The 25,263-nt window shown below is 37.4% G+C and overlaps 1 protein-coding gene across 4 annotated transcripts in view; it reads left to right on the plus strand.

Annotated features, from left to right (window-relative positions):
* Positions 1–25,263, plus strand: part of KANSL1 (KAT8 regulatory NSL complex subunit 1) — a 185,743-nt gene that overhangs the window by 36,310 nt on the left and 124,170 nt on the right. For all 4 annotated transcript variants that reach the window (XM_072781281.1, XM_072781284.1, XM_072781283.1 and 1 more), the window contains one exon: positions 11,300–12,671. In XM_072781281.1, the coding sequence (XP_072637382.1) occupies positions 11,383–12,671 (1,289 nt within the window). In that variant the 5' untranslated portion in view covers positions 11,300–11,382. The remainder of the gene's footprint in view (positions 1–11,299; positions 12,672–25,263) is intronic.

The following is a 25,263-nucleotide window of genomic DNA, read 5'->3' on the forward strand; positions in this document are numbered from 1 at the left end:
CTTCTCCTTAGGTTGTTACCACTTTATGATCAGACATCCCCACTAACTTCATAAATCTCCATTTGATGCATTCAACATATAATGCTCAGATTACCTAACGTGTATTGGTCTTCTTTCTGCCAGGCATGGTGCTACATGTAGTGGATAGAGCTTAAACAAGCTATAACCCTCCCTCTACCCCGTCTGTCTGTCTGTCTGTCTGTCTTTTTTTCTTTTTTTTTAAGAAGTATATAATCTAGGGAAAGAGGGGACAGACAAGACTGGGAATTTTATATTACATTATGAGTTGCTGCCCAGGGTGTCATGGAGGTGCAGGTAAGGTGCTAGAGAGGGAGGGACCCTTAACCAACCTAAAATGAGCGGAGAATACTTGAAAGAGCATGTGATCTTGGAGCTGAACCTGGAAAAGAAAGAGGAGTGTGAGCAAAGGTGCAAGGGCATGGAAGGTGCCTGAAACTATAAATAAGATTCAGGTGGCTGGAGTAGGGACAGATTGGAGATGAGGCTGAGTGTAAAAAGGGGCCAGGTATATGCTCTTGGGGAATTTGGATTCATCCTTACCCTGGAGTCACTGAAAGATTTTTAAGAGCAGCACAGTATGGTTAGTTTTATATTCTCTTTCTCCTTCCTTTCTAATAATCATTTCGGTAGTGGATGCTAGATTGGAAGGTTTGCTGAGACAGGAAGAAAGAACAGTTGGGAGATTATTACTGCTTGAATTACTGTAGGACATAATGAGGCTCTGAACTAAGGGAGTGGCATTAAAGATGGAATGAATTTGCCTATCATTCTACGTATTGTCCCCTCCCTATTCAGTCTTCAAAATTCAGTCAGAATGTCCTCTCTTCCTGGAAGCCTTTCCTTCCTTGACCCCTTCAGGCAAACCAGAGTGTTTTATCATCTGGGCTTACCTTTACATCTACTTTCTAGCCTTTTATCTTTAGCATTAATGAAATTGCTCCTATAATCTTTTTATTATGTGTATTTGGTATTAGTATATGTTTAAATGAGATATCTGTGATAGATGGTAAATCAGTAGTTGGGATTAGTATTCACTCACTTGGGGAATGTTGAATGGTAGCAGTTGGTTTTAAATTTGGTATTGGGGTCAGGGAATGGGTTTGGATATGGAATGCTTGAAGTAGCTCTATGAGTTATGTTGGACCTTACTTATTTAGGTTTTAACTTAGGTAGTGCTGCCTATGGGAAGCCTTTTATGAGCCTACTGACTGCTTGTGTGAAGGCCCCTTAATGTGGCTCCCTGGGATTCCTTGGTCATAACAGAGGGTCAGTCTTGGGTGGTCCTTGTCATCCTTATAGTTACTTAGTGACAGTGATTTGAATATTGTAGGCATTTTCATAAAATGTTTATTGGAGCTTTCAGTTAGTATTCCCTCCCTGACTTTACTCTCAAGACTAAAATTCAAAGTCTGGTGTCTAGCAATTAAGGCCCTTCCCATTTAAACCTATCCTTCCAATTATTTATGATAGTAGTTAAAAGCATGGTCTTTAGAACTAGAGATTTGTTTGCTCTTGGGCACATTCCTTGACTTTTGAGTATCAGAGTCCCTCATCTATAAAGTGAGAATAAGAGTACTTGCTTTATAATGTTGTGAGGATTAAATGAGAGCATATGTATAAAATAGTACAATGATCTAGTAAAAGGTCAGTTAATGTTAGTAAACAGCAGTTATAATAATAACCTATCCTCCAGTCAAAGCTATGTTTCTCTTAGTAATTATAAACCATATTCAGTTAAAAGAAGCACTGTTGGCTTGGGAACATGTCAGGGACTAAGGTGGTGTGCAGTCCACATAAGTTCATTTTATAATACAAATTTTGCCTCCTATTCTCTATTGTATTCCGTAACAAAACATTTGTTTCCACCTAAAAGAAATACTTTACAGTGTGTCCTGTTATGTAGCTTTTAATACTTAATCAGAGATCACTATATAGCTGCATTCTTTCTCTCTTCCACTTGAGAAGCTGTACATGTACCACTTGGTTCATCCAAGGTATTTTGTGGATCATCTCAAATCCTTTCCCATTATTTCGAGTGTGTTAATTTCTTGGTAACTTTTCTTCAACTTTCTCTGCATAGCAAAATGTTATAGTTGTCTCTTGACTACTCTAGCCCAGTCAGTAGGTGTCCACAGTGCTTACTGTGTTCTAAGCTTTAGATAAAGTTAGTGACGAGCAGAAGGATGCTAAGGAACTTTGTCATCATGAAAATAGAATTCATAAATTGACAATTGGGTAATAACATTCAGATAATCTGAATTGAATGATGGTGACTTTAAGCACATCGTACAGTTTAAGCAGGAAGAGAGTGATGTGAATCTAAACCCTTTGGAAAAAGGTTTTGTGGAAATGCTATGTATTGAAATACTAAATTTTGGGGCTAAAGGTTAGAAGGGTCTTCCAGATAGAAGCAGCAGCCTAGGCAAAGATGATGGAGTTTGGAATAAGGGGGGTAGTGCCAAGTCCCCTCCACCTGATCTACTTGCTGTGATACTGTGTTAAATTTCATCTTGGAGAATTTGGATTACAGAGAAAGGCAGGAGGAGCTATTCCAGAGTAGAGAAATGAGGTAATAAAAAGGTATGAACCGGATTGAAAGACCAAGGCTGTCATAACGTAGATGTGAGTTAATGAGGCCCTGGCCTGGGTTTGAGTTGATAGTGTTAGGAATAGAGAGGATATACCAAACCCAAATAGCTTTATGAGAAATAAATGAAAGCATTTCATCAAGAAGAAGATAGAGTTACGAAGGAAAAGAGACTCTTCTGTCTTCAAGAGCTTTCACATTTTGTTTGTGTCATTGACCCTTCTGCAGACTTTAGCCCTTTCCAGTTTCTGGGTTTAAGTTTGGAGGAAAATCAGCAAGCTGATTCTGCTGTGATAGCCACCTTAGTTGTGCTCCTTATTGCACCTGTCTGGATTATTGCAGCAGCTACATAAGTGCTCTTTGCCTTTTTACTTTATTTTAATCCATCCTGTTCACCTGATCTCTAAAGCACAGTTCTGATGTGTCACTCCTTATTTGAAAAACCTTTAATGACATTCTGCTGCCTTTAAGTGTGAGTAAAGGCTGGCTATTCAAGGTTGTCCATTAATGATCTGGCTTCAAACTGCCTTTCCACTTTTTTCTGTACTATTTCCTCCATTAAAATATGCTTTATATTTCAAGCAAATTGATCATTTCTTTTAACCTCCAGGATGTCCTATGTTTTCCCACAGCCTTACCTTTTCCCAATGCCATTTCCTTTCACTAGAATGCCACATTACCATTCTCTTGACTTAGCCTTTTGCATGATGACATTTTAGCTAATTTTCTAGTTTCAGTTGAAATGTTGACAACCAGTGTTCCCTAGCCACCTTTCCTCCTCCTATTTCCTTTGTGCAGAGTGAGGAAGAGGCTAGTAGAAGCCACAGTATGGGCAAACTTTTCTTCCCCGTCTGATTTGTGCTTCTGTTTGCAGTGAAAAGTGTGGTTTTGTTGGCCAGCCAAATGGCCAAACCCCTCCCCTTGGATCTTTGCAGCCTATCAACGTTTCTGCAAGGTGGATGCTGTCAGATTGTTTTTGTGTGCCTGGAGTCCTGCCTTGGGACTTTAAAGGAATAAAGCAAAAGTTTTCATTTGTAGGTGTGGAGTTAGTTCTGACTTGAAGTATCTGAAGCAGCTGGATAGATTTTGCTTTCTGGAAAGAATACATCTGTGTGGACAGTAGATTAAAAAAAGAAGAAGAAGAATGCATCTATATGTATAAAGTTTGTCTCTAGGCAGTGGTTTTCTATTGGAACGTGTGATTTTGCCCCCTAGGGGACATCTGACATGTCTGGAGGCAGTTTTGGTTGTCATAACTGGTAGAAGGGCACCACTGGCATCTAGTGGGTGGAGCCTGGGATACTACTAAAAACCCTACAACACACAGAAGAGGCCCCTCCCCCCACCACAAAATTATTTGGCATAAAATGGTAATAGTGCTGGGATTGAGAAATTGCCCTAGGAGTATATTTTTGTTTCCCAAGTGCTATTAGTGGTAGGTGGAAGTTTTTCCGTGAACCTATATTGCAGTTTAGACTAATAGAATCATAAGCATAGGAAGAGACCTTGAATGTCACATATTTCAACTTTATCCCAACTTGTATCCCTCAGAATAGTATTCTGCAAGATACTATTAGATCTAATGGGGGGGGTATTTATTTGGTTTGGTAAAGGCAAACATTTTGACTATTCAGTCTGATGAAGTGCATTGTGTATCTCTACCAGGACAGTTTTCCCCAAATGTGTTTGCCTGCTGAACCCATCTGACATCTTCCAGTCCCCAAAATGCTTTCTTGGAACTGGGAGGGAAATCACTAATACCTAGCTCAATCTTCTATAGCCCCCCTCTTTTTTGGGAGGGTGTCTTCAAGTTTACTGCAGAATCTTAATGTCAGTGACAACAGATACATTAGCTCATCTGTATTTGTCAGATTGTGGTTTATTAGATGGGCTACAAATTGGGATATTTTAGATTTCTGTATTCTGAATGTACAGTACAACTTTATAGTCTATCTTTACTAGTAAATTGGAAGTTATAATCCCAGCCTGAAACCTACTGCCCAGGTTGTTATGAGGATTAATAAGTTAATTATAGCTTTTAATGCTTTGTATTCTTTGGAGAAAAGTTATTTATCATAAGCTGTTCTGTTTTTGTAAAACTGCTTAAGTTTGAGAGTCTTTCTCTGCTTTAAATTGTTGTGGAGTGAAGCTTTTGGGACTCAAGTGGGATGGGAATCATTGCTTTAATCAACATTTTGCTCAGTATGTTAAATTTATGAAAGTTACCATGACATTTTACCTTATTCAAGTTTTTTGGTTCTTTAAGAGTTTGCATTATTTTCTTTTTGCATCTTTTCCTTCTGTTTTCCAGGTAATATGTGTTTATGATGGAGACATATATGCTAGAAAACAAAAAAACAAAAGAACCTTACCACCTACTTTTTTTTAAACAAAAATGAGTCCACAGTATACGTTTTGTTTTTTTAATACCTTTTTATTTTTGAAAATTATTATTTTTTTAAAGGTTTTATTTATTCATGAGAGACACACAGAGAGACAGAGACACAGGCAGAGGGAGAAGTAGGTTCCCTGTGGGGAGCCGAATGCAGGACTCGATCCCAGGACCCTGAAATCATGCCCTGAGCAGAAGGCAGATGCTTAACCTCTGAGCCACCCAGGTGTCCCAACACTTATTTTTTTATTTAACAGTGGAGCAAGCACTTTTTCAAGTCACTAAATATAGTTTTACATTGTTATTATTTATGGTTGCATAGTATTCCATTGTATGGCTATTGCATAATTTAAGTGAATTGTTTGGCATTTGGTTTGCTTTCTTTTTATTGTAAGCATTATGAAGTATTAAATATTAAAAGTAAATCTAGGGACACCTGGGTGGCTCAGTTAGTTAAGCATCCTACTCTGGTTTCAGCTCAGGTCACAATCTCAGTGAGATCAAGCCCCCCCTGATCAAGAGATCAGGCTCCACGCCCAGCAGAATTCTCTTCTCTCCTTCTCCTTCTCCACCCCTCCTTTGTGTTCTAGCTCTCTTTCTCTAAAAAAAAAAAAGAAAAAAAAAAAAGTAAATCTAAACATATAGCAAAAATTGAAGAAAAGTCCTAAGCTTTGGTAGTTTATAGCAGTTATAGCTAATATTGAGTGCTAACTAGATTTGCCATGTCCATTTTTATGTGCATGGGTCCTCTAGTAAGTGGTTTTAGGGAATTATTTGCTTTAAAATTTTCCTGTGCATTAAGAAGTCTTACTGAAATTTATTTATTCCTTTTATATTTGCTCTTTGTCTATAGGTTATAACAATAGACAAATAATCAGTGTTTGTGTCAGGCACTAGGCTAAGTAATTGAAAGTATTTTATTTAATCATCAGGCAAGCAGCCTTGTCATTTGCAGAAGGCTGTCATTTGCATATGAGGAAATTGAGGAACAGCATAATTAAATTTAAATGAGGGTAGAGCCAGAATGAAGCCAGACCTGTTCCCCTTACTTCAACAAAGTGAATGCCTTTGGGGGCAATTTTGAATAGCATAGTATTTCAAGTCCGTAAAGGGGAAGGATGGAGATTTCAATCTTTTTTTTTTTTTTTTTTTTAACAGTATTGTTTTGATATAGAGAGATAAAGATTTTGGAGTTAGGAATGGATTTCTTCTGAAGAGGTTTCTTTTCCCCCACTTTTCTCCTTTTCACCCTCCCTTATTTAGATGATTGTTTTAGTAACTACTCTTTGCAGTGCATCCTGTGGGGATATTGAGACCAAGGAGAGCGTGTATAAACAAAATAAACTCTTGCCTTTGAGATGTACGTGATTAATGTCAAGTTCACAGATGTAGTTTCAGAGGGTCAGAGAAATCTTGAAAGAGTTGGGATTTGAGCCAGCAGATTTTTCTTTAAGTTGTGAACTTTAAGGAATTGTATAATTCTAAAATAACTTTGGAATGTTTACGCCTTAAGTACTTTCTGTGGTGTGATGTTAATTATGACCTTCTTTATGTGTGCTGGGTGAGCCGGGATTTTCCTAAGTTTTGTGTAAGCTATGTAACATCTGTGTCCTTGCCTGGGTCCCCACGGGGAGGCTGTTTCCTGCCATTGGCTGAGACTTACTGCAGAGCTCTGGGTTAGTAGGCTACAACTACTCTTCTCACATGTTGTATTGATGATCTTCTAACTTGCCTTTCTTCATTGTAAGTATCAACTATGTATTGATGTCATTTCAAAAGAGAAGATGGAATTGATGGGAAAGACTTGATAGTGATTTTTTGTTTATGGGAGAAAATCCTTTGCATGTTATAAAACCAACTCAGCATATTTTGAACAAATAACATTGGTTCATTTGCCATTTGGTCTGTAGCTCAACTGTTTTCCCTTAAGCCACCCAGGTTTCCCTGTAGCTCAACTGTTTATACTATTATTAGGAATTATTACTAAATTTAAAATCAAGTTGGGAAAGTAGACATGGAACAGTTTATGACATGTACAATGCCATATGCGAGAAAAGTCCATAAGGATGAATCTCTAAATGCCCTAGAAGATCTAATTATTTCATAGGATATTCATTAAAATACAATCTTAGAACAAGAAACTTTTGGGGCAGCCTGGGTGGCTCAGCGGTTTAGTGCCGCCTTCAGCCCAGGGCCTAATCCTGGAGACCCCGGATCGAGTCCTATGTCAGGCTCCCTGCATGGAGCCTGCTTCTCCCTCTGCCTGTGTGCGTCTCTCTCTCTCTCTCTCTCTCTCTCATGAATAATTAAATAAAATCTTTATAAAAAAGGAAACTTTTAGCAAATTATATAGTGGAATAGACAAATTTGACTTTGAAGTGTACTGGTATTTGTATGGATGGTTTTCTCACTCATTTACTTAAATATTTCAATATTAGGATTTTTTTTTTAAATATTAGTAATTTGAATTACCGTGCTTTAAAGAATATTCGTGTATTCCTGTAGGGCTTGTCTTCCTATGTTGGTATTGATATGGAGATTAAAATGTTTGACCAAATTGGAAGTTGCCTTTCTCTTTTTTTTTGACTGGGGAGGAGGTTGCATTAGTTCAGTGATTCACAAATTTTTTGGTCTGGAGGCTCCTTTTTACTCTTAGGAAATGTTGAGAACCACAAAAAACTTTACTGGGTTATTATCAATGGTTGGTGTACTAGAAATTTCGGGATATTTTTAAAATAATTATTTACTAACTCATTTTAAAATGACAAACCCGTTACATATTATGAAAAAATAACTTTTTACCAGAACAGAAAAATTTAGTAAATGGTATCATTATACGTTTTTGCAAATCTTTTTAATGTCTGGCTTTATGGGCAAATTCTCATCTCTGCTTCAGCATACATTCTGTTGTGGTAGGTTGTTTTGGTTGAAGTATATAAAGAAAATCTGGCCTGACATAGATAAATAGTTGGAAAATAGAAGAATATTTTAATGGACTTTTCAGATAAGTTGGGTATTCTTTGACGCTAAAACCCATACTTGACAAGTAGTAGTTTTATAAAGGTTAGTTGCACTGTGGAATCTAAAACCACGTTATTAATTTTTTTGTACTCTTCTACGTTAAAATCCATTGGTATTTTTTGCATTTGTTTTTACCCATGTGTGAGTTTCTAACACACATTGGTAATTTGGTCATTCACTGGGTTATGCAATTCTTCAGTTGTTGATACATTTCATTATATTGCAGCAAAAATTCACATTCATTGATATTAGAAGTAATCTGTTTAATCAGAAACAAGATTTGTAAGTATTGGGGAAATGTTCAAGCTCATGGTGGATACCAGTTTTCAAAATATTTACTTTTGCTTGAAAACTCAGATTTTATCATTGGCAACAAACATCAGTGGTTTTTCTTGAAGTGACAGGTTCACTTTGTTCATTTTTGAGAAAATATCTACTAACAACTTAAGTCTGAATAACCATATTTTTCTGCCAAGTAAAAATAGTGTTCTTTGAAAAATGCTTCCAGTTCAGTTTGCAACTCAGTTTTGTAGTGCTTTTTCTCAGACCTTAAAGCAGCAGAAGTTGTTTTCTGTGCACTTTTCCTTTTATCACACAGTATTTAAAAATGTATACTAAATATATATATATATATATATTAAAGTTTGGAGACTTATTAAGATTCATAATTTCATCAAAGACATTGTTTGGTGGAATGGACTTTCTTTTTTTTTTTTTTTAAACTAAATGAGTAGAGAATATAATGACCAGTGATTGTCAGTACAATTTGATGCCTCTGTGTTGATTTATGGTAAGGTACCAACAGTTTTGCTTAGCCTTAGTTTTGTACTCTTATTGCAGACTTCAGTGCAGTGAGAAGAGACAAATAATGTTTTTGTATTAATAGGAAAATAGCTTTGATCTTGTGGACTCCTGAAAATGCAAACTCCTAAGAAGCCTATAAACCATGCTTAAAGAATAGCTGGCTTAGCCCCCTATGTTTATAGCAGCATTGTTTGCAATAGCCAAGATATGGAAACAGCCCAAGTGTCCATCGACTGATGAACTCATTCATCATTCATGTATGTGGTGTATATATACAATGGAATATTATTCAGCCACACAAAACAATGAAATTGTGCCGTTTGCAACAACATAGATGGAGCTAGAGAATATAATGCGTAAGTGTAATAAGTCAGAGGAAGACCGATACCATATGATTTCACTCATTTGTGGAATTTAAGAAACAAATAAGCAAAGGGGAAGAAATAAGAGAAATCAAGAAACACTTTTAATTGTAAAGAACAAACTGATGGTTATCAGATGGGAGGTGAGGAGAGGATGGGTAAATAGTTGATAGGGATTAAGGGCACTTGTGATGAGCACTGAGTGACGTATGGAATTGTTGAATCATTGTATTGTGTACCTGAGACTAATATACCACTGTGTTAACTACATTGAAATTAAAAAAAACAATTTAAAAATAGTTGTCGGGCAGTCCCGGTGGTGCAGCGGTTTAGGCCTGCAGCCCGGGGTGTGATCCTGGAGATCCGGGATCGAGTCCCACATCAGGCTTCCTGCACGGAGCCTGCTTCTCCCTCTGCCTGTGTCTCTGCCTCTCTCTTGCTCTCTCTCTGAATAAATAAATAAATAAACAAATAAATAAATCTTAAAAAGATAGTTGTCTTATTAGCTCTATATAAATTCCTTTGATCTCAGACCAGATAAGTCCAAGAGGATGTAGAAAATGACTGAGGTTCTTAGCTTGGGCTGCTAAATGCAAGCAATGCCATTACCTGAGATTATAAAACAGGATGAGAATGTATTGGAAGAAGAGAGTGAATTTTGAGTTTCAGGAAGCTTGAGGATCATAGAGGTGGGAATATTGATTAGTGAAGCTCAGCAAGTTTTTCGAGTGTTAGGAGGCCTTGCTGTACTAGGTAGTTACTGCAAAGGAAGTGAGTTGAGAAAGAAAAGGGCAGAAGGGACCTTGGTATAAAGGACATCAGGAAAGGAGCATTTCAAGATGAATGAGATGGTCAGCACTACCTAATGCTTCAGAGAAGTCTCATAGATTGGGGGCTTGAGAGTTGACCGTTGGATTTGATGATGAGATTACTAGTGCCCTTTGCCAGAGCAGTAGGTTTGTTTGTTTGTTTATTTAAAGATTTTATTTATTCATGATAGGCAGAGAGACACAGGAAGAAGCAGGCTCCATGCTGGGAGCCCAATGCGAGTCCCGGGACTCCAGGATCGCACCCTGGGCCAAAGGCAGGTGCTAAACCACTGAGCCACCCAGGGGTCCCCAGAGCAGTAGGTTTAGAAGCCAGATTGTGAGTGAAAAGTTTAGAGGCAGCTATTTATACAATTCTTTCAAGAAGTTTTGGGGTAAAGGGAGTGCCTGGTCAGCTCAGAGGAGCATATGACTCTTGATCTCAGGGTGGTGAGTTTGAGCCTCATGTTGGATATAGTTAATTAGATTTAAAAAAAAAGTTTTGAGGTAAAGGAAAATAAATGTGTTGGGCCATTTGAGAGGTGGGCTGGCTGTACTATAAAGACAGTGAAAGAGAAATTGGATGAAGCAAACTGGTAATTCAGTTTGTAGTGTGAGGGGTTTTTCAGAGAAGTGAGAAGCTGATAAGCACTGGATTCTCTGGTTAGAGTAATGCACAGAACTGTTTAGCATACAAGCTTTTTTAGCAGTAATGGGGACTGCCTTACTAATTCTTTTCTGTTTAATTGCTATGTTTGCTTTGATACATTTTCTTTATTTTTAAAGATTTATTTGTTTTAGAGAGTAAGAATATGCAAGTGAGGGTAGGGGCAGATGGGAGAGGGAGAGAAGGATGCTGGACTCCATCCCACGACCCAGAGATCATGACCTGAGCTGAAATCAAGAGTTAGACACTCAACCGACTGAGTCACCCAGGTGTCCTCATACATGTGCTTTAAATTCCCTGATTTCGAGAAGTTTTATAGTGTTTTTTTTCAATGCAGATGATTTAACCTTTAACAATCTGATTCTTTCAGAATGGAACTTTTATTTGGCTACTTTCAGTCTATGGTAGCAAGTGACAAAAAAGAAGGATGGCATTCTTTCTCTGCAAGGATTGTCATACACTGTCTCCCCCTCCCCATCCCCCAATATAGGAGTATCAAGGTATCCAGATTAGTCTTAGTGTTTTTGTTTCTGGAGGCAATTTGGATTATAGCCTCAAGTAGTATTTGTATTAAAAGCATGTGAGTTGTTTTCTAATGTGTGTTTATTTCTAACTTCATTTTCTTTTTTTCTCTTTTAGTCTGTTCTCTGGGGAGGCGGTAAGGGGCCGTGGAGCTGGCCTCGGCACCGGGAGAGGCTGGACTTCCTGTCTCTCTGTGCTGAATGGCTGCGATGGCGCCCGCTCTCACTGACGCAGCAGCTGAAGCACACCATATCCGGTTCAAACTGGCTCCCCCATCCTCCACTTTGTCCCCTGGCAGTGCCGAAAATAACGGCAACGCCAACATTCTTATTGCTGCCAACGGAACCAAAAGAAAAGCCATTGCTGCAGAGGATCCCAGTCTAGACTTCCGAAATAATCCTACCAAGGAAGACTTGGGAAAGCTGCAACCACTGGTGGCATCTTATCTCTGCTCCGATGTAACATCTGTGCCCTCAAAAGAGTCGTTGAAATTGCAAGGTGTCTTCAGCAAGCAGACAGTCCTTAAATCTCATCCTCTCTTATCTCAGTCCTATGAACTCCGAGCTGAGCTGTTGGGGAGACAGCCAGTTTTGGAGTTTTCCTTAGAAAATCTTAGAACCATGAATACGAGTAGTCAGACAGCTCTGCCACAAGCACCTGTAAATGGGTTGGCTAAGAAATTGACTAAAAGTTCAACACATTCTGATCATGACAATTCCAGTCCCCTCAATGGGGGAAAACGAGCTCTCACTTCATCTTCTCTTCAAGGGGGTGAAGTGGTGGCATCTGAATCTGGGGACTTGAAGGGGGGTATGACCAATTGCACTCTTCCACATAGAAGCCTTGATGTAGAACACACAACTATATTTAGCAATAATAGCACTGCAAACAAATCTTCTGTAAATTCCATGGAACAACCGGCACTTCAAGGAAGCAGTAGGTTATCACCTGGCACAGACTCCAGTTCTAACTTGGGGGGTGTCAAATTAGAGGATAAAAAGTCTCCCCTGTCTTCCATACTTTTCAGTGCTTTAGATTCTGACACAAGGATAACAGCTTTACTACGGAGGCAGGCTGATATTGAGAGCCGTGCCCGCAGGTTACAGAAGCGCTTACAGGTTGTGCAAGCCAAGCAGGTGGAGAGGCATATACAGCATCAGCTGGGTGGATTTTTAGAGAAAACTTTGAGCAAACTGCCAAACTTGGAATCCTTGAGGCCCCGGAGCCAGTTGATGCTGACTCGAAAGGCTGAAGCTGCACTGAGAAAAGCTGCCAGTGAGACCACCACTTCAGAGGGACTTAGCAATTTCCTGAAAAGTGATTCGATTTCAGAAGAATTGGAGAGATTTACAGCTAGTGGTATAGCCAACTTGAGGTGCAGTGAACGAGCATTTGACTCAGACGTCACTGACAGTAGTTCAGGAGGAGAGTCTGATATTGAAGAGGAAGAACTGACCAGAGCTGATCCTGAGCAACGCCATGTACCCTTGTGAGTAAAACCCATACATAATCATTCTTGAGAAATGTTGGAACAAGGGAGAAAAAAATTAGTGAATTCCCATCATAGGGAGAATGGAATTCTTTGTATATAGGTGCCTATGTTCCAGTTGTTTAATTTTAGGTATGTGGTTGCATATATCTGCTAGTAAAGAAATGAAAGATATTTCTGGCAAAATGTTGTGTTGCTGTAGATGTTATTTATTAAGAAAAAAACTAGAAGACATCCAGTTTGTAAAATTATATACTTCTTTCAGAGTGAAGTTAGATTTCTTTTAAAAGTATACGTAGGATATATTTTGTAAGTCTGTATGGCTTGGCTTCAGGTTCTCTAATAAGAGATATATATATATAGATAACTAAAAATATTTAGTTAAGTGGGGACAAAAGTTTAGTTGATTTTGTTAACTTCACTGCAATCCATAGCTGCTTTTATTATGTGTGTAAGTATGTATGTATGTATGTAAACTCCACCTCCAATGTGGGGCTTGAACTCAAGATTCAGAGTTCAGGAATTGCATGCTCTACTGACTGAGCCCGCCCCATAGCTGCTTTTTAAGTTAAACTTTCAATAGATATGTACCCAGTTTTCAGTTTCAGTACTTGAGATTTCCTTTTATTTTAAGGACTAGTAATCAGAAAATGCTTCAGTATTTTATAGGTTGTCTCCCAAGTACAGTCCACTTTCACAACTTGATATACTTCCTAAAAGAGCTCATCTTTATCAGATTCGAATTTTATTTTTTTCTCAGCTAAGTTTAATGTGTGGACATTTTGGGATAAATTTTTTTCTGGTTTTTCCAAATCTGTTCTGAGGAAAATTCTACATAGGCTTTGAGTGGTACTTCAAATTGCCGTGGTAAATCCAGAGGTACTTTACTCATGTCCTTCCCTCCTGCAGTGGCTCCTTACAGATAAACAAGGAAGTATAGTGTATCTCCTTAAAAATAAATCAGTATACATTTATCTCCTTATAATAAGTATTAGACTTATGAGAGGGAGAAGCATGAGATGTTGAAAAAAGAGAGGCAGGAGAGTTGACTAGTAGATCCTCTTTCATTTCCCCTTTTGGGCCAGGGACGCTACAAAGGTTAGATTGCTAAAGTAGGCTGGAATAAATAGGTGGATATGTTGGAATATTTGGGTTTTTACTTGCCTGTAGTAAAAAGGTGACTATGATTTTTCACTGAAGACTTTGTTGAGACAGCCATGCTTTTTAAGCATAAGTGAATATCCTTTTTTTCCCTCAGTTTTGTGTATATGATTTACGTGGACGGCAGCACAGTATCTGAATTTTTGTCTTACCTTTCTATTTCAAGGGGAAAAGTCTAGATAATTTTGCAGAATTTCTTCCTTTTAGACCTAATTCATTACCTTTTGTTAGGTTACTATATTTCTATAGTAATATCTAAAGCAGGTATATTTAAGAAGCTTGCCACTGCTGCAACATAGTTATCTTTCCTTAAATGGGTTAGTGACTTAAGCCAGCTTGCAAATATTTGTGACATTATCCCACTGACTTTACTGCATAAGTCAGTGCTTTAAGAAATTGTGGTTATGTTGCATATTTTGTGTTTTGAGAGTAATTTCATGAAACATACTGTAGTTGATCCATTTTAAGTTTCATGTACTTGTATATTTGAGAAGAACTAGAACCTATAAGCTTACTGTTTTCAGGTTACTTTGTATTGAAAACATTTCTAAGTTTTGGTAATGTTGTGGGAAGCTGTTCCAATTCAGTGGAATCAAAATGCCTGAGAACTTTTCTTGTTCCATGGAATAATCTAGTGATTTGAAAAGCCTGCTTAGGCTTAGTCCATTGACTCACTACTACGTTCTGAGCATTCTTATCATGTAATGGTTTGTTGATTGTTAGGTTGTGAAGTGTAAGGACAGCTTAAGAGATAGTTGTAGAAAACTTTTTGGAATCATTTGAATCCTCTTACAATTAAATCAACTAAACAGTGCTTTAAAAAGTTGAATTTCCAAGTATCAGACCATATTAAAGTAAGGAAAATTGGGGCATTAAAAGTACTGTGAAGAAAATATACTTTTTGCACATTATGATATAATTAAATTTAAATTAAAACCACCAATAAAGCCTAAGTACTTTAAAGTTCTTGTTGAGCAAGATCACCAGATTGACTCCTAAGGCTGGTATTTAGCCAGGTGTTTGTTGACCGGAGTTTTTTTAAAGGTTTTCAGCAATTGGCCAGTGAGAATGGAGGCATTACTTTGATTAAAAAAGAAGCAAAGGCGGGAGGGGAGAAGTGGTTCTTTGGATGCTGAGAAGCCTTTTCTTTGTGATTTTTTAATAGCTCTTCCCAAATCTCCTAACCACATTTATAATTCTTGAGTCCTAGAATAAGAAGCTAGTTAACTCTTCAGGAGCTTGATCCAGCTGGTGAATTTTAACTTTTCCCCTAAGGTAGCTTAATAGTTTCACTCCTTTGCTGAAGTGCTCCTGTCAGAGATAAAGTTGTCTAGATTTAGTCTAGCAGCCATGAAGATATTTAGCAGAAGAGGCTGTCGAAATGAATTGTTTTTAAATGCTGGTACTTAAATTACAAGTGGATGGTTCTGTGAAAATTACAAGCTTCCACCAAGAATTTGTGTTTTTTCTTCTTTCCTACCTCCAAGAGGAAAAACATTGATCCATTGTAAGTCATAGGCACATACTAGCAATAGTAGAATGATTGATTTTTATATGTTGTTGAATTTTTGGCAGAGTGTATATTCATCATCGTATTATATTTTACAGTTAGTAAATTCTGTATTGCCAGATGAGCTATCTTAGAGAATTTCTTTCTGTTTTCTTGATTAATTTTTTGGGGTAACTGATTTTATTTAGTTTAAAACTGTTATTTTTTTAATTTTAAGTTCTTTTTGGAAAATTATCCTAAAATGTTACACATAACTTCCTGTCTTGGTCCATGTAACTACTTCTTAGAAATGCTGTACTATATGGATTTGACTTGTATCCTTGTTTAGTAACATCACTGTGGAAGGAACAGGAATTTAAACATTATCTCCTTGATGGATGGACGAACTAGCAAGGAAGGTATATGTTTCAGCAACCACCTTAGTTTTTAATTCTTAACCATAGAAATAGAAATAAGAGCATTTAGTTACTTCATGCATATGCAGCGTAATTGTTGAGTATGTGTGTGTTTGTGTACATGCTCTCTTTTTCACTTTAGTTTTTCTTTATATTCCTCCCTCTCTCTTCCCTTTAAGCGTTTCTTTCTGCTGTTTTGTTATGAATTCCTGGACCAATAATCTCATTTTGCTAAACTTGGTTTTCATTTTTTTGGTCCTTATACTTATAAACTCCTATAGTATGTACTTGTTAAGAAAATAATTTTTTTCCAGATATTCTCTTAAACATGTTCTTAGCAGTGTTCTGGGGACTGGGACATTAATTATATAAATTATCTTGGTGGTCATTATGAAAAGAATCCATACAGTGTTTCATTAGGACTACTGAGATGTATGTTGTTTTATAGATGTTGCATATGTCTTTATATTACACAATGCCTTCTTTATAAGGACCTCCGGGAGAAAGATGTGCAACCAAGTCTAAGTGAATTTTTTCTAAGCTATTAAGTCTGTTTCTATTACGTGGATATAATTTGTGTTGTTCACTAGGTTTCTATTTTCCTCTTGGCTTTTGGAAGTGTAGAGCCAAGCTTCTAGGTCTTGTACCTTTTGTAAGGTTTAAAAATGAAAGGCTTCATTTTGTTCCCCTTGTTCTTGTTTTATTTTCATGCTTTTATTTCTGGCTTAATTTATGCTAACCTTTGTTTTATTTGATAGCCTCCTAAAGTCTGTTGCAGATCAAGGTTGGGTAAACATAAACTAGATGCTCGTTTAGTGACACTAAAAAAGTTATTTGAATTTTGGATTACCTGATTGCAGTGACGTTTCTTCTGGGGAATTTCATCATCTTGGAAATGCTAATAAAGATTTCAGTGTATAATGAATTACTGTTGTGTTTGTAGGTTTTGTTTTTTAGGTGTCAGGGAATGTTTTGTATTGTAGCTTCCTACTTGAATTTATTAAATATACACAAATGATGTTGCCAAAGGTGGTGGTCAACTTGATTTTTCCTTGTTTTCCTGTTCCTTATCCTTTCACAGAATGATGGAATGAGAGTAGCATTAGCCAGGAAAACTAAGTCCTATCTAACCCTTCTCTGTTACAGACTAGCTATAGGGCTAATCATGAAGGAATTGACTAGATAATTCTGAGGCTCAAGCTATATTTGAACTGTGACTACTGTATCTTTAAATAATGTAGCTGATGGAGCTGTTCTCAGCACTTTTTTGGGGGTAAGGGTTTGCATTTGGGGAAACTGAAGCAAAAGTCTCTACAAGTCACCAGTGTAACTTGGAACAGACCATCCTCTTGACCTAGGACTTACAACTTTAATTGTTTTTTTTTTTTTTAACTTTTATTTATTTATGATAGTCACAGAGAGAGAGAGAGAGAGAGAGAGAGAGAGAGGCAGAGACATAGGCAGAGGGAGAAGCAGGCTCCATGCACCGGGAGCCCGACGTGGGATTTGATCCCGGGTCTCCAGGATCCTGCCCTGGGCCAAAGGCAGGCGCTAAATCGCTGCGCCACCCAGGGATCCCAACTTTAATTGTTTTAATGCCTTAGTGTGTTTATATGCGTGTGCGGGCTTTTTTTTTTTTTTTTTTAATAGTCCATTAGTATGATTATTGAATTTGTTACTGCGTGGGAGCTATACTTGGGAGTAATTCCATTGTGTTCTTAAAGAACTTACTTCAGAGTTGAGGAAACTTTCATTTATGGAACACCTTTCATTTAATGCCTTTTGTTTTTCTGCTAACCTGCATATGACATTCAGTGGCAGATATAGGAGATTCTCTATTTTCTTCCCTTCCCCCCCCTTCCTTTTTTCTAAGATATGTAGATAGAATTTATTTTTGGTGTTCCTTGTGTGATTCTGAAGGAAGAAAGCTAGGCAACAAGGAATTTGGGGGTTACTTATTTGCTGCAGATGTAGTTGCTTGCTACAAATGTTTTTTGGTGACTGGTGTTTTCATTCTCTAAAATTGAGTGAAAGGACTCTTATGAGTAGTGCTAATAAAGTGGGTCATATAATAAGTACTTACTAAATGAGCAAATGTGTAAGAGGCAAGAGATGAGATTGGTGAATAAATGGATTATCCTTGAGAAGTTTATACCTTAGATGTGGAGATATGGTAAGACAAAGATGAACCTTTAGAACAGTGCCTGACACACAATAATATCAGGCAAACGTTAGATGAAATAGAGATCACAGCTGGTCGATGGAACTGGAAAGAAAGGATATTAGAATTTAGAATGAGCCTTGAAGGGTGGCTAGGATTTGGGTAAGAAGTTTTCTTTTGGTTGTGGCCTACTGAGGTAGGTCATAGAAGGCCAGCATACAGGTAGGTTCAGAGGCATGGAGCTCTGTTGGCTAGACTAGGGATATTTTAGAGACCTAGCAATATGGGTGAGAGTGATAAATACAGTGTAAAAAGGAAAGAAAAAATCACAGAGATGATGTAAAAGTAGAGTTAGTGGGACTTAATGGTGGATGTATGGGGCAATGACTGAGGAAGCATTGTATTATAGATGGAGTTTCATGCTGTGGGGGACTATAAGAATACATTTTGCAAAGTAACCCTGACAGTGCATGAAGGTCCAGGTTCTTTACTAGTGCCTTAAAAACAAATATTTCTGTATTCCTTTACACATTCCAGCAAATGTTAAAAAATTAGGAAATGGGCTTCCAAGTAATCCTATATAAATAGTGAAGAGTTGACTTATACCTCAGAGCCTTATATTGGAGACTTTGGAATTGATGAATTCATTTATCAGGTGTATTGAATGCCTACTGAGATGTTAGGTGGTGGGGGTATATAGTGGGGAGTAAGACACAATCCCTGTTCTTGTGGACAATATAGATTAGAAAGAGAGCTTAGTTTTTAAGCAAGTAATCATATAGTTAGTGATGATAGGTTTACAGTGGTTGTGGGTGCTACAGAAATGAAGTTCAGAGTGCTTTGAGGGTGCATATCAGGAACATCTGATTACAGTGGGTGGGGGATATGATAGCAAGTATACTGAAGAAGTAACATGTGAGCTCTGAGACCTGAATGATGAGAAATGATTGGTAGTGAAGAAGGGGAGTGTGCTACATACTGAAGAAACAGTATATGCTAAGGCCTTGGGAATGGGAGGTGCTTGGTACTTTGAAAAATAGGACACAGTGTAAGGAGAATGATGAGAAATGAGCCAGAAAGGCCAGGTCATATGGGTGGTTTTGTTGCTTTTCTCACATTTAGAATGTTATTGTGGAGCCAATGATGTTTAGACATCATTGGATTTTTTTTTTTTTTTTTTTTAATCTCTTGTAATTGTGTGAAGAGCAGAGTGGATGTAGATGTTGGGAGCCCACTTAGGCTATTGTGGTAAGCTAGGTAAGAGAGAATGGTGGACTCATAGACTTCAGAAGGAAAGAGAGAAGTGGGTATTGGAAGTAGGGTGACTAGGACTTACGATTGATTGGATGTGATGGGTAGATGTTGAGAGAGAAGAAAGGGTGTTATGAGTGATTCCTAGATTTTTGGCGGGAGTAACTAGATTGGATGGCTATGTTGAGATGGAGAAGGAACAGTTGGAAGGAGATTATTGAATGTGGTGGGCACTAATTTTCATTTAAATGTTTTGGCTATTGGGTATACCCAGAGAGGTTTCAGTATCATTTGCAGAGCACCCTGTTAGATTCCATATGCATGATAAATTATTTTACTTGAAAAGGGAAAGCTTGGGGCCACATTTTATTTCAGATGAATAGTATTCTTTGTTGTTGTTGTTGTTGTTGTTGTTGTTAGTTTTTTTTAGTAGACTCCACACCCAGCATGGGATCCAACGAGTGAGTCCTCACGGCTCTTGAGGTCAAGACCTGAGCTGAGATCAAGGGTTGGTTGCTTAACCAACTGAGTCACCCAAGCACCCCTCAAAAAAAAATAGTAATCAAATTAGTTTCTCTATTCTTTCCCTAAACAAAGATCAAAATAGACTAGGTTATTTTGCAAGCTAGGCAAAAATTTATACCTCAGGTCATGTCCTTTAATATCTACCAGTTTATGGTTTTTTTCTACTTCCCATTGTATATCTGGGAAAATTATGCTCATGTATTCAATGTGAAGAGAGCATAGAGTCTCTAAGAATTTTAACGAAAGGGTGCAGTAATATATAATACATATAAAGTAAATCTTATTAATTTGGATTCTCAGTAATGCTTTGTGGCCACTTCAATTTGTTTGATTTTATACTAGTTATAAAGAAGGATTTTGCATCAACATGGTGAACAGAATTGCTTTGAAATCAATTTCAATCTGATAAGTGTCTGGAGAGTCTATTCCTCAAGTAGAATATACTGTTTTACTGTTTTTGGTACAGTATAAATGTTTTGGATTGCTCTGGTAGCCTATTTAATAGCATTGTAGCAACTGTATAGATTATATTCAGAACTCTCTGGTAAGAGGATTTGTGGAGAAAAGGTTTGGGGGTTGTAGAGAATTTGAGGAATGACACCCAGGAAGGAGAGATTATATTCAATTTTAAATCATTTCTTTTAAATTGTTTTACCTTGGGATCCCTGGGTGGCGCAGCGGTTTGGCGCCTGCCTTTGGCCCAGGGCGTGATCCTGGAGACCCAGGATCGAATCCCACGTCGGGCTCCTGGTGCATGGAGCCTGCTTCTCCCTCTGCCTGTGTCTCTCTGCCTCTCTCTCTCTCTCTGTGTGACTATCATAAATAAATAAAAATTAAAAAAATAAAAAATAAAAAAAAATAAATTGTTTTACCTTTGCTTAATTGATAGGAGGACATGAGCCAGAGGATTGAATGATAGCATAATATGTGTAGTGACTGGGTTTTTTTGCTCACTCTTTAGTCTGTTTTTCCTATTTGTTCTTCTGGCTTTTGAGAGATATATCTTAAAGAGATAGAAACTCTAGGAGAGACAGAGCTTTAGGACCATTGAGACTAAATTAGTCAAACCTGGGAGATCACAGAGCCCCAGGGGGACTCTGACTGAAGTGATTTGTTTGAACTAGGGAATAACGTTTTTAACCCACTTTGCCTAATCAGACAACAGAGTTGAAACTTAATAATAGCCTACATTGGTTGAATATTTTGAGATGTAGACAGTGTTATAAGTGCTTTAAACTCGTTAACTTATTTAGTCCTCACAATGCAATGAGGAGGTAGATATTATCTTAGTTTTACAGACTCTGAGTGAGGAATGAAAAGTTTAAGTAGCTTGCTTAATGTCTCACATCTAAACAAGAAATCAAGGTATTCTAGGCTGTTTACTCACAGCCTGGGCATAAACACTAAGTTGTATTAGTGGAAACAGAAGCAAATTGCCCTTTAGACTTGGTTGATGAAAAGAAATCTACCAAGCATAATGTAAAATAGGGCATTTAACTTTATGTTCAAGAGACTTTATAGTAATATTAAGTAATTTGGTAATAAATTTTGAGGAAAAATAAACGGTCTGTATCGTAACCAGATACATCCTTTCACCTGCAATAACCTGTTATTCATTGCTTTTATGGAATAGAAGTTGGATGGGTTAGGGAGGGGCGTTTTGCTAGGGCAGACCTAGCATCTGGGAGGTGGCTGGAGTGACTTTAAAAAGGAGAAGGAAATGAGAGTATGTATTGATCACACCTCTTATATGTTAGATGGTTTACCTTTGGTATCTTTTTTTTTTTTTAAGATTTTACTCATTTGAGAGAGAGACAGAAATAGCGACAAACAGTGAGAGAGAAAGCACAAGCAGGGAGGAGAGAGAGAAGCAGACTATAGGAACCTGGGATCATGACCTGAGCTCAAGACAGACCCTTAATTGACTGAGCCGTCTGGGTGTGCCCTACATTTGGTACATTCAAATGATGGTGATGTTCCCATTTTATAGTTGAGGCCCAAGACTATAAGCATGTTAAATAATTTACTTGAGTAAAGATAAAAAGCTAGTTCTTTCTTTTGTTGCTCTTTCTATGAGTATTTTTCTCCTAAACTGTTTTGGAGGGAGCAGAAAGAAGATTCTGTTTTGAGAAATGGAGCAACCAAAGGCACATAGCTCCTTAGATGCCTCTCTGACTGTACGGTACATTGATGTGCATGGCACTGATCATGAGAGATGATGGGAAGGTTAAGTTGTTTTCCAGAGAGGTGACCTAGTTCATAATTTTTTTCCATCAAATGGAAAAAATAACATTTTCGACATTCTAAAGGAATTATTTATATTTTAACTTATGTGGAGAAATCCTCTTATTTCCCCAGTTGCTGAAAAAAATCTTTTAAGATATGAAAGTATTCTATGGTTTTCCTTTAATCTTGCATTGTACTTGTGGCTGATCTATAAATTGTAAGGAGATACTTAGTGTTTATTGAAGTATTTTCCTCAAAAAATATTTTTCTGGGGAGTCTGATAATTATAGGAAGTTGAAAGGCGGCATAAAATAGCAGTTTGGAATATCTTGATTGGTTTTCCACCTACTTATCTTGGTTTGTGTTGTTTCCATGTCTGAGTATGGAGCTTATGATTAACATTCAATATCTTATTTTTATTGATTTGATAATTACCAGAAAACCTGAAGGGTGAACTTGGAGGTTATTATTTTTCCTAGCTTTTGTGTGATTAATACTAAAGAGGGAGCAATATGGTAAAAAAGAATTCCAGGCTACTGTTGAGAATTGTTCATTTTAATTTTGTCTTTAAATCTTCCTGGTTCCTCACTTACAAAGTCGGAATTATACCTTTTTAGGAAATGTCACTTGTAGTTTTGTAATGATGAGACCCAGACTGAAAGAAAGACTTTTTAAAAAAAATATTTTATTTATTCATGAAAGACACAGAGAGAGAGAGAGAGAGAGCGAGAGAGAGAGGCAGAGACATAAGCAGAGGGAAAATCAGGCTCCATGCAGGGACCCGGATGCGGGACTTGATTCCTGGACTCCAGGATCATGCCCTGGGCCAAAGGCAGACACTCAACCGCTGAGCCACCCAGAGATCCCCAAGAAAGACTTTTATAATTGTTAGGTACACTGTCCATCTTATTGAGGTATGCTGACCAGCTAAGTGATCCTCCATGGAGCTCATACTGTCTATATTAACACAGGGAGTCTACACACTGGGTCTCCTCATGGTGTTAGTGGCAGGGCTGTAGCAGTGCTTACTTGTTTCTCTCATGAGGCAACTTGGTGCCAGTGTGTGTACCTGTAGTAACCATTGTTTTATTTTTTTAATTGTGTTTCACTTACAGCAATGAGGAAATCTTGAAAGCACTGTATGGGCCCTGAGGATGAGGTATAGTGATAGAGTAAGGATAAAGGTCTTTACCATATGGGTATTCTTTCTGCTGAATAAAGCTGTTGAAGTGTTACACTTTGGAAATAAATATCCCTAATGAAAAACAGTCCTCTGTATCTGCCCCCCCAAAATAAACAAAACAATAAACATTTTTTTTCCAACAAAAAGTTCTCTTATTCTTGTTTCTTTCCCAGAAATAATTGATTAAAGACAATTACAGATTGTAAAATTCATTTATATAGAGTAAGAGCGACCCTTTCACACTGTCAAATATCAAAGGCAGAATTTTAGTTACTACCTAGATGCATAAAGTTAACATAGTTGACTCTTTCATTGAGTCATTCAGTTGCCTTTCATTGAATTTCACTCGAAAATGAAAGGATCTGGGCTTTTTCTAAAACAATTTTCTTCAGATCTTAAGAATTTTCAGCTGAGTTGCTGCAGCCACTGTGCCTGTGAATCTCCAACTGGGTGAAAATGTTTTTCTTTTTAAATTGGCACTCCTCCAGCAGATTTTTCCACCAAGTATTCTTTGGGCACACCCTTTGCAGAGTGAATTTTGCAAGATCTTTATTCACAAGGCTGGAAGACAGACCAGTTTTTCTCTTCGTAAGATGAAAACAAGAGTGAGATTTGCTTAAGACTCATTTTGCTTCTACCTAGCTGTATTTGAAATTGATATCTTATGCAAATACATTCAAGCATTCATAGAAGAAATTTGACTTGGAAGTTTAATTGGAAAGACTAATTTTGTATTTGTAGAAAGTTTACTTGGTGCAGTGATCTTCTCCCCAATTGAGAATTCTCTTAATTTGTTCTTAATGGTAACTTGATAGTAATAGATCTCAGACTTGAGAGGTGTGAGGTGACTTTGGTATTTGCAAGTATATATTCAAGACATTGATGTAATATGTATGTACAGTTGACCCTTGAACAACATGGGGGTTAAGGATGCCGACCCTCTATGTAGTCAAAAATCCATGTATAGCTTTTGACTCCCCCAACACTTAACTACTAGTAGCCTACTATTGACTGGAAGCCTTACGGAGAACCTAAATAGCCAATTAAGAAATATTTTGAATGTAGTATGTATTATATAAATAAGCTGATATAGTAAGTAATAATTAGTAATTTACATAAAAATTGATAAGCTAATAAAGTAACTAGAGAAAAGAAAATGCTATGGAAAGTAATAGAAAGTACATTTACAGTACACATACTGTATTTATTGAAAAAAGTCCATGTATAAGTAGACCTGCACAGTTCAAATCTGTGTCTTTCTAGGGTCAGCTGTACTTGGTTTTACATTTTATTAAGTGCAGGAAATTATTTTTTCTATTAGTGGCCAAACCAGTGTTAGATTATTTACACTTCGATGGTTTATCCTAAATAGTGCAATGGTATTTTTTTTTTTAAGATTTTATTTATTTATTCATGAGAGACACAGAGAGAGACAGAGAGGCAGAGGGAGAAGCAGGCTCCATGCAGGGAGCCCGACCTGGGACTCCATCCCGATCCCGAGTCTCCAGGATCACGCCCTGGGCTGAAGGCGGCGCTAAACCGCTGAGCCACCCGGGCTGCCCTAGTGCAATGGATGAGACACATTTTCCTGATTTCACCCATAAACATTAAGATCAGCTGAAAAATTTGTGAAAGGGTACAGTATTGCTATTAGGTGTTTCCCAGCACGCCAGCCTTCAAAGTGCTATACCTTATATTATCTTAACAGATAGTTCTTCAGCAGGTATAGAAGTTACTATAATTGACAGTCTGAATAGAAACTAAAAGATGTGTCATCATTGAGGATAGTCAAAAGTGTCCCTGTATAAAAATTTTCAGGATAACTCTTAATTATTTGGAGACTAGCCTATCAAGATTGACCTTACCCCTAAAGGTCAAGGGAAACACTTCTCTGATAGTAAAATAAGGAATGATGAAAACACTTAAGAATTGACAACTTGACTCTTGCCTTCAAGGAATAATTTATGTGACTTGATTTTTCTTCTCATATTCAAGTAGAAAAGGAAGCATTAGAATGGTAGTGAATGACTTAACTGTAATTAGATACATGATACAGGCATTAAATGCTGAAATTTAGGAGGAAAGAGTGATTATTGTGGGCTAAGGTGATCAGAAAACCTGAGAAGAGCGGAACTTTAGTTTGGTCCGAGATGACACAGGTTTCCAAGAGGAAAATAGGA

This window comes from Canis lupus, chromosome 16, assembly GCF_048164855.1.
Source record: "Canis lupus baileyi chromosome 16, mCanLup2.hap1, whole genome shotgun sequence".
In the NCBI taxonomy this organism is placed as follows: domain Eukaryota; kingdom Metazoa; phylum Chordata; class Mammalia; order Carnivora; family Canidae; genus Canis; species Canis lupus.